Here is a 10,038-nt window from a genome sequence, read left to right as displayed (position 1 = left end):
TTTCCCCTCAGCCACTGATAAGAAATACAATATCAGGGCCGTGTGTCTCATTTTTATACCACAGTTCAGTTCTACTACATACATACACTCAGCCTTTTTCAGACGTTTCTTTAAAGTATTATTTAAAGTTTATTAACCTTATATATAAACATTAGTATAGAAACATGGGTATATGCACAAGTTTAAAAAAGGAATATCATACAGTTTATAGAACACAGTAATGGCAAACCTTGGCACTCTGACTATTTAAAACTACTGTAGTTTTACCACCACTGGAGTGCCAAGGCTAGCCAACACAATTCAAATTAAATGTATGAACTCAGGTTGTTGTCACGTTTCCAGCCAGTTCAGATCTTCTCCTTCTCCATAGGAACATCTTTTCACTCCGTAATCAAAAAGAAGTTCAGTTCCTGGATAAATGTCTTCCTTTGCCTCAAATAATATAATTGGAATTGTTCCACCCTTCATATATTTCAGAACCGGCTTTAGATTGTTTCTTTTACGTGAGTGGTTTATCAGGCGTCCAAATGTCGAAGGCATTTGTGAATGGCACTCGCAGGGCGCCTGGGTTGCATTTATGCACATTTTATGTCCTTTCTCACGAAAGAAGAAAATATAGCACTTTTCATCCGTGATTTTTCCTTGTATCTCTTCTCCTTCTCTTCCTCCCATTAAGACACCGTGGTAATCACAAACAATGTCACCTTTTTTAAAGACCTGGGACGTCTTTATGGATTGTCCACCCTTTTTGTGATCCTGCACTGCAACAAGTCCTTTCCACTCCTGGGTGTCCACCAATCTTTCTATCTTAAACCATGTGTCCTGAATTTTCCGGGATTTGTGAGGTCTCCAGGCCTTTAGAACAATCTCAGGTTTCGGTATGTTGGTCTGCCAGCCCTGTTCCTTCATGTACACCATGATTTGCTGTTTGCTTGGAAGATTTCTGAATTTTTCTGCAAAAAAAATAAAGCAAAATATTGTAAAATAGTCAGTATGCATACAAAACAACACAATAAATTGTTGCACAGGAACACCAACGTCTTGAATACATTAACCCATTCCTTCCATTATAATTAGCAGAATTGCACACCCAGAAAAAAAAATGTTGGCGAAAGACTGGGCCATTATTGACTTAGGTGTTTTTATACACAGGCATGATCTACCGCCCTCCCCAACAACCCTGATTGCAATAACACAGTGACTTATGAAAACAATGTGTTGTGAAATAATGAACATAACATAGACCTAAGGCCACGTTCACACGTTCAGTAGTTTACCTTAGTATATATAAGCCAAAACCAGGAGTGGGTGATAAATACAGAAGTGGTGACGTGTTTCTATTATACTTTTCCTCTGATTGTTCCACTCCAGGTTTTGGCTTACAAATACTGAGGTAAAAAACGGACCAAATACTGAATGTGTGAACATGGCCTAAAAGGCCGCAGTTATTGAAATATGTTGTATTTCCTAAAAAAAGCATTAATATCCCAAAATGCTTATCACACAAAAATATGTAATCAACTGGAAATTACCAACAATGCATGCTTGAGTAATTATATAGTTTCAAAATTTTAACTAGACTATTTTTGTAGAAAATTGCAAGCAAATAAGCTAGGAGGCCTAAAACGCACCAGGTATGCATGCTAGGGTTAACAACTGGTTATATCAGAATAATAGATTCTGAAAAAAAAACCAAATACACACAACTTACCAACAACATTATCTATTCGAAGCTCCTTCTGCATCCTTCTCCATTTGTCTTGTGTGTATTGTGCAAAGTTTCCACTTGATTCTGCACACACGGCTATGGCTGGAGGTGGCGTATTTATATCAACTGGATGTCTTTTAAGCAGCCTCTTGAAAGCCTCTACTTTTAAACCCTTACTTTCCTCTGTATATGATGCATCTTCTTCATCTTGTTCTCCTTCTTCATTGTCTTCCAAGTCATTTTCTGTCCTCTTCCTTTTTCTAGATTACACAGACATGCATGTAAATTACTATAGTTGATCTATAGTCATGGAGGATCTACCATCATGGTTGGTGAGGAATGGTTGAGAACAAAAACGACACTTACCTGGAGCTCTCTCCTTGATGATCGGACTTCAGTGTGGCCAGAATATGCATGCCTTCAAGCAGATGACTCTTTCTAACCGTATCTTTTAGATCTTTAATGTTGATATAGGTATATACAAGATCTCTTTTTTCATTGGAAAGATTCATCAGTGCCCACTTGTCAAATGCATCTCTTGCCTCTTTACAGGTAACTGAAGGTAGTTGAAGCCTAAAAAAGATTATTGAAGCCACTGTTAGCATAGTTTAATTAACATTAAAAATAAAAATAAAAAATGGTGGCTCGTTATTACATGTACATTCCACTTACTTCTCATGAAATCTTGACAAGTCCTTTGAGGCATTTTTTATAGGCTGTCCCTTAGATGTTACAAAGAAGCAGTCAACTGTGTGTGCATCCTTGACCAGCTGAGTCGGTCTGATGAATTTATAGTAAATGTTGAAGAGCTGTTAAAGGAAAACATTGCATTACTGACTTGCTTGGCAATTAATAAAATAGAAACATGCAACACATTGACAGTAAATGACTTAATGCTTACAAGCTCTTCCTCTTCTTCTAGCACGATGATGGTCCCATCAGAAGAGATAACAGCCACCTTCTGGTTTTGAAAGCGGGAGAACTTCCTTTCAACCCACTCCTTTACCTGTAAGAGAAATAAAGTTAATGAGGTTTAGTAGATCTGTCATTAGTCGATGAGCTGAAATAATTAATAATATTTCACAAATTATTTACATAATACATAATGTAATACATAGCAATACCAATAAAATGTAAGATAACACATTTGCAATATTTTCAAACTTTATAAAAGAGGTTGTCTGGGAAAAGAGAAACAGAAAAACCGCTTAATACCTGTTTATAGGCTAGAAGTGATATTTCACATGAGCTGCATCACTATGATGGAGATCAGCTACCGTAACACACTTTACCTATGGACAGGTGTAGTTCAGTAATAAAGCAGCCCTGCTTTTTTAAATTTTGGACAACCCTTTTAAACTGGAATATCAACCACTCTATATAACACATAGTAATACAAATGCAATGTAGAAAGGCACAAAGGAAAAACTTTTCCAACAATGTGAAAAACATTGTCTGGGATAAGACAAACACAAAAAGTTAATGAGGCCTTAGTCTATGGGCTGAACTAACAATTAAAACTTACTGTCAGATTATGGATGATGGACGGTTTTTGAAGATGTTTCAACATCAGCAAGGCCTCAAGGTGCAAACAAGCAAGCATCTTTTCTTCAGTGTTCAACTCCTTGGCCAATTCTGCCTTTGCGAATATACTGTCCATAGCGGCTTTTTCTGAAATAAGAACCTTTCGACTGTCTTTGGGTGTAAGAAACCTGAGAACGAGAGAAGGCAGTTATGATGATGTTTATATTTTTTTATGGCCATAAACACATTTATTCATAATCATCTAGCATACTTAGAGATACTTACTGCTTTTTCTTGTCCTTCTCATCTTTTGGGATCATTTCCTTATTAATTTCTATTAGGCTTGCCAGAAAATTGTCAGCAGTCTGTTTTCTGTCATCACCTATGTCATTGGGAAAGTCTTCAGAAATAGCAAATCTGACAAAATGTTGAATGTGCTTCAAGTACTTTTTCACTGTGCACCGAGATGTCTTCAGACTTAAGAGGGTGCTGACAAACCTCTTTGTATTTTCCAAGTCATTCATGAATTCTAGTAGTCCATGAGCCGGGCCAGATATCGGTACCACCCGGAGTGACTAATTTTCTTTGGTATTTTTAGGTAGATGCATGTCTGTAGTTTATTTTTTGATATGATAGCCCTTACATATACGTAGCTTATTAACCCCTTCAGCCCTAGGCCTATTTGTACCCAAGTGCCTAAGCCAATCTGACCTGTGCCACTTCATGGGCTAATAACTTTGGAACGCTTTCACCTATCCAAGCCATTCTGAGATTGTTTTCTCGTGACATATTGTACTTCACGTCAGTGCTAAATGGGAGTCAATATATTTTACCTTTCTATATAAAAAAATGCTAAATATTCGGAAATTTTGGAAAAATCGGCAATTTTTTAACTTAGAAATTCTCTGCTTTTTACAAAAATACTGATACCCCCCATAATAGTTATTAATTTACACTCCCCACATGTTTACTTCATATTGGCATCATTTTGAAAATGAAACCTTATTGTTTTACGACGTAATAGGGCTTATAGTTTTATGCGCAATTTTTCACATTTACAGCAAAACCCACTTTTCAAAGGACCAAGTCACTTCTGAAGTCACTTTAAGGGGCTTACATAACAGAAACCACCCATAAATTACCCCATTTTGCAAACTACACCCCTCAAGCTGTTCAAAACTCATTTTTAAAAACTGTTAACCCTTTAGGTGTTCCACAGGAATTTTAGCATGAGCCAAGAACCAAATATGACGATATCGGTACCACCCGGAGTGACTAGATGTAGTATTTGTAACAAAATTTAATCCAAGTTATGTAAATACACACTATATATATGTTACTCCATAATATCTTCAACATCGGACTCTGAATCTGACTGTTGTTCTACTGGCTCGTCTTCAGTACCCTTGTTCTGGCATGTCTGTAATCTGCACATGTCTGTGCACTTCAGGCCATTGCTGAGGCAAGTACACTGAGGAAGTTCACATGACCGCACACACTTGCAGGACAGTAGCTGTATAATAGCTTCTGGTGCTGGTGCCCCTTGCATCCACTTGACAACAAGCTTTCCGTCGTTATCTATCATCCAACCGCAGTCTGTTGGGTTTGCAACCCATGGCTGGCTCTGCAGACTTCTCCTCCAGATCGCAGCCTGGTAGTTTGCACGCAGTGCATGCATGAAAAGGCAGTCCTGGCAAGGAGGGAGTTGACTTGACTCTACCACTCCACGTCTGGCACAGAACAGCTGATAACGGAGCCTGTTTACCTCAGTTGTTTGGGTAGTTGGCAGGTACATGTGGCAGGTGATTTCCTGTAACTTCTCAAAAAGTTCGGTAGACACTTCCCATGAACGACCAACTTCCTGAAAGGCATCCTGGTATGTCTTGTTCATCTTCAACTGCTTGAGTGTCGTCATCTTCCCACGGCCAGCGAATGCACTGACGGTGTCACAGCCTGTAAATGCATGCATACCAATCAATGAATCACATACGCTGCCTCCCAATGTTCGGCTCAGAGTGGTGATATCCAGGAATCTTGTCCGGTTCTGTGTACCGCATTTCTGGAACAGGTGGGATGGGATTTTGTGGCACATGCCCAGACACAGGACCATGACATCAGTATCCTCCGAAGTGATGATGACCGACTTGTAACCAGATTCTGCTGCATGAAGAGCATGGAGAAGGAGGCGTGTGTCTGCTTCTTCTTGATTTGACTTAAGGTCAGCAGCCTCTTCCCACTGTTCTTTGGTGATCTTAAAGCAGAGCTGCTCACATGTGACATACAGCTCCTTCTCCTCAAGCTTCTCCCTGTGGTGTTTCGCCTTCCATTCTTCTACCAGAAACTTTATGAGACTTGCCTTGTTGGAGGAACTACTTAGAAGCTTTTTCCACTGCTGGATGTTGTGCCCATGTTGAATGTTCTTGAAATGGATCCCTGTGCCTTCATATCTGTTGACTCTTTCTGTATCTTTGATGGATGTCTCCTTGTAGACGTCAAAGACAATATCAATGCGCTTGCTCTTAGCACCCTCATGGATAGCGCGACTCATTGCTGTGCCTGCTAGCTGGCCAAATGTTGCATTGTTTCCCTTCAGTTTCTGAACCAGGCTCATCCCATCAATGATGGTTGCAGAGGGCTCGGGGATCACTTCTGCAGGACGAGCATTCCTCTCCAACTCCCTTGCGAGGGCAGCCTTGTTGGTCTTGCGGATAGACCCATCACCATTGGCAAGTGCCCATGGCAATGGACCCAGGGGATGAGTCAAGACATCACTCATTTGTAGCTTTCTGTTCTCAGCTACAAGTATCATCTGGCCAAATAGGTTTCTGTCAGCCTTCAAAATTACCTCCTTGCCAAGACCTTGTCTGCGTGTCTTCATTTGGATGTTAGAGAACGTTTTAAGTTTGTTCTTCGTCATCTTGTCATGAAACAATGTAGTTGGCTTATCGGTACCCAAACGCTCATCCTTGAATGTTTGATATGCATCCTCTCCTATACTGTATGCCCCTTGAAGGTCTTTGGCTACATCTGGTGGTGCTACAGTCGCTGTTGACAAACTGATAAGTTCACCATTATGCTCTTTGTTGAAGGGGTTCACCCAACCTGTCTCCAGCAGTTGAACGAAAGATTGGACATCGGCTTCATCTCTTCTAATCCTAGACACCTGTAGGTCTGAATGGCTGAAGTCAGTATATTGTTGGCCTACCAGGGCCCTCAGCTGCCTCAAGTACATACTGCGGTACTCTGATGTCAGGTAGAACCTGGAAACAGCTCCAACTTTGAGGCTGAAGCCTTTTGTGCCCCCTGGTGTCTGGGTGTCTTTGTTGATTGTCTCTTCAATGGTCTGGTCCACAGGAATTCGTCCAAAAGGATTCTTGCTACCGATCTGGACCGAAAAGCCACCTTGCATGAAGTATTCATGGACCTCTGGGTGTTCTATGGGCAGCCGAGACATTGTGGCATAGTAATAGGTTAGGTATCGGGCATAGTTGACCTTGTCATAGGCAAAACACCATGGTATCATCTGTCGGATTGCTCCTAGGTGAAGCATCCAGTTGCCTTCTCTTGAAGCTCGAACCAGGGCCAGCATGGTCTCGACCATGTCCAAGTATGACATCCAGAATGCTGAGAGTTGTTCATTTCTGAGGGTCTCAAGATAAACTTGAAAGAGCTTCAGGGTAAGTGTGCAAGATTCATTATCCAAGAGCTTTTCGAAGGATCCCTGCGACACACTGATGCGAAAGTTTGTGATGTTCTTCAGTGTTTCATCCAGATGGTGAAGGTCCCTTGCATGGTTTTCTTCTAGCCATGGAAGGAAGTTTTTCCATGCAAGCCTCATAAGTGCTTCATAGACCAGCTTGTGTAGTCTCACTGCTCTGTTGTACCTCCGGCCGTCCATCACTCCAGACACTGATCCTTCAGCGATTACACCGGATTCAACACACAGATCTCTAAGGCCTGCATCCTGAAATCTGTTCCCTATGATAGAGAGGAGATTACAGATTGTGTGGAAGACACCCATTCTAATTATAATGTTCTTGAACTTCTCCTGTTTCCAGATAACCTCGGCAGCTTTGGCATAGAGTGCTTGATCAAACACACACACAATTCTGTTAAGCTTCAGGGTCTGCATGATGGCATGTGTTTGCTCCAAGACTTCATTCACAGTGGACATGGCTGTTGCAGGAGCATTGATAGTGGGCAGGTAGCTTACAGTGTCCTGGGCCACTACAATGTCGCTGCGGATTTTTATGTTGAACCCAGTCCAACTGCTGGTGGTCTGATCCTCATGGTCTGACATTCTAGCCAGAAGCCAGATATGGTTTTTGGTTTTTGAATCCTGGACCTCCTTGGTAGTGTTAACATTCGAAGTCTCAATCCTGGGTGGCTCTCCCCGCTGCCCAACATTGTATATCGGTAGCATTAATTCTGTCAGAGTTATGCTTCTTTTCTTCGACTTGGTTACATCTGGCAGGACTTTCTTTGTCACAGAGCATGCAACATTGGACTGAACAGCAATGCCATTGACTCTATGAGATGTACCTGCTCCACTTAGTGTCTCCTCAAGTCTGTCAATGTTATCCCAGGCCAGGGTTGTGAACACACCTGGGTAGATACTTGCTGGCATTGGGATGTCATCCTTTGAACATTCCAACTTCTGGATACAAAGGGCTGTATCGATCTCCTCAGCCATTGAATATGACACACAGTGGCCAAGACGATTCAGAGTTCGAATCAGTTCTGTATTGCCGGTCAAAGACTTAACTGCAAAGGATAGCAGTACGTGCTTTGGTGGCTTTGTCTTTCCATTGGTAACAGCAAAAACCAAGTCACTGCCGAAGGATGTGGCAAGACGTTGAGCTCTTTCACAGGTAGTTTGGCACTCACAATCTCCTGTAAGCAGGGTTTGCAGGAATTGAGTGACTAATGCAGGAACGACATTCTGATCTGTATTGGGAGGCCATGGCTGACTCACATCTTGCTTCTTGATCTCATTCCTTAGCTGCATTGCTGCTTTGGTTACGATATCTCCAGAGTTAGCAGCTCTTGCTTCTTGCAGATCTTTTGTCATGCTGTGTACTTGCCGGACAAGGTCGTCCATTGATAGGCTACATGGATAGACTAGAAGCTTACCTTTCTCATCTGAGAGAAAGCGGAGTGATTCCCCAATCTCTGTTTCAAGTTTTCGTCGAACATGTTTCTTTGTCGATGGTTTCAGTTGGATGATACCACGGGATATCATTAATCTCTCAAGCCTAGATGTGAGGTTTATCATAGGCAGTACTTCTGGGTTTGGGAACAATTTAGTCCTTATATACAAGAAGAGTTCTTCAAGGGCCTCTTTCTCTGCCTCTTCGTAGCGTACTTCCTCGCTTTCGACCTGATTTTCAGCTGCACTAGACCTACAGGCCACTTGGGAATCATCTTTTGTGAATAGTTTGTAGCACGACTTGTGGTAGTGCCCCTCTGCAGCAACAAGGTCTCTGCTAAGTAAACCAAGTATTCTCTGTGTGCCTTTCCTTATCGCTGCTCTGCGGATCGTCTCATCTGCTCGTAGCTCAACACACTGGACAATTGGCTCCCTTGTTTGTTTTCCTTTTAGGTACTTGCTTGACTTCTCACAGAAGATACATACTTTGGCATACACCCTGCTATCACTGGGGGCACCCCTCGGTAGCTTCCTCATGGAGATTTTGCTTGCTGTTTCGACATTGACACCCTTGCCAAGGATAGAATCCAGTGACTTCTTCATTGTAAAGATACTACGACATTTACGGTGATATTGTATGTGTGGTATTTCTCCTTCTTCAAGGCCCTTAGCTGCTACCAGGACTGATTCATGCTGCCTGATCTCTGCAGCCCTAAGCAATGTTTTCCAGGAGTCCAAATCCTTAAGGGACGCCAGATCATCGCTGTCATCATTAGAGCAGTGTATGATACAGTCGATCCGTGATTTCTTCCTTGCTGGTACTTCCATCATGCCGTTAGATAGTCAGTAAACACCTGCAAACACAAAGAAAAACATTAAAATTTTATTTACCGTATTTCCTGGCGTATAAGACGACTTTTTAGCCATGAAAAACATGGCTCCAAGAGGGCGGTTGTCTTATACGCCGAATACAGCCGCCGGGGGGAAAGGCCGCCGCGCAGGGAAGGAGGAGGCAGGGGCCCACCTTCATGAGGCGCTCGTTCTTAGAGCTGGGAGCGCTGGTGCTAGGTGACTGTTCCCCCTCTCTCCACAAGTTCCTTACCAGCAGCAGCACACAGTACAGGACTACAGGACCTGTGGTGATGTCACGGCCATGTGATCAGTCACAAGCCTGGGAGGTGTCAGCCTCTACAGAGGGAGATAGGAGCTCTGCAGAGAAGACCGGAGAGTCCTGTTCAGCACAGAACGTGTATGTGTCAGTGTGTGTGCGTGTGTTGGGGCACCTCAGGGTGTCTTCAAATGTGACATAGCCCCCTAGATTTCTTCCAGTAAAATTTGCACTCCAAAAGTCATTTGGCGCTCCTTCCCTTCCGAGGCCTGCCGTTCCCCAATACTGCAGTGTACGACAACATATCGGGTGTTGTTGTGTTCGGGAGAGATTGGTGAACAAATAGTGGGGTGCATTTTTTGCTGGTACACCTCTTAAAAATAAAAAAATGAGCCTAAAATGACACCTTCATGTAAAAAATGCACTTTTTCCATTTTCTCAACCAAGTGTTTCCAACTACTGTGAAACACTGGTTGGGTCAAAGTGGTCACTATACCCCCTAAAAGATTCCTTGGGGGTGTAGTTTCCAAAATAGGGTCACTTTTTGGG

The 10,038-nt window shown here is 42.4% G+C and overlaps 1 protein-coding gene across 2 annotated transcripts; it reads right to left on the bottom strand.

The window, feature by feature from the left end:
• Positions 1-207: 207 nt before the first annotated feature.
• Positions 208-3,358, bottom strand: LOC143768767 (uncharacterized). Of its 2 annotated transcripts, XM_077257415.1 has the most exons (5): positions 3,234-3,358; positions 2,610-2,714; positions 2,075-2,517; positions 1,712-1,968; positions 208-953 (listed from the first exon to the last, which is right to left on the bottom strand). In XM_077257415.1, exons 3-5 carry the CDS (start codon positions 2,311-2,313, stop codon positions 331-333), a joined length of 1,119 nt encoding a protein of 372 aa, XP_077113530.1. In that variant the 5' UTR covers positions 2,314-2,517; positions 2,610-2,714; positions 3,234-3,358; the 3' UTR covers positions 208-330. The 2 variants fall into 2 exon arrangements, with proteins under 2 accessions (XP_077113530.1, XP_077113529.1); XM_077257414.1 differs by having other exon boundaries at positions 2,075-2,714.
• Positions 3,359-10,038: the final 6,680 nt, after the last annotated feature.

Source organism: Ranitomeya variabilis, chromosome 4 (genome assembly GCF_051348905.1).
Source record: "Ranitomeya variabilis isolate aRanVar5 chromosome 4, aRanVar5.hap1, whole genome shotgun sequence".
In the NCBI taxonomy this organism is placed as follows: domain Eukaryota; kingdom Metazoa; phylum Chordata; class Amphibia; order Anura; family Dendrobatidae; genus Ranitomeya; species Ranitomeya variabilis.
Note: the sequence above shows the minus strand (reverse complement) of the source record. Positions and strands in the feature narration are given on the sequence as shown.

Bases quoted from the DNA above. Each gene is read 5' to 3' on its own strand.
- LOC143768767 (XM_077257414.1), bottom strand. From the start codon at position 2,313: ATGCTAACAGTGGCTTCAATAATCTTTTTTAGGCTTCAACTACCTTCA. The intron at 1,969-2,074 runs GTAAGTGTCGTT...TGTGTAATCTAG, and splicing joins CATCAAGGAGAGAGCTCCAG to AAAAAGGAAGAGGACAGAAA. The intron at 954-1,711 runs GTAAGTTGTGTG...TTTTTTTTGCAG, and splicing joins TCGAATAGATAATGTTGTTG to AAAAATTCAGAAATCTTCCA.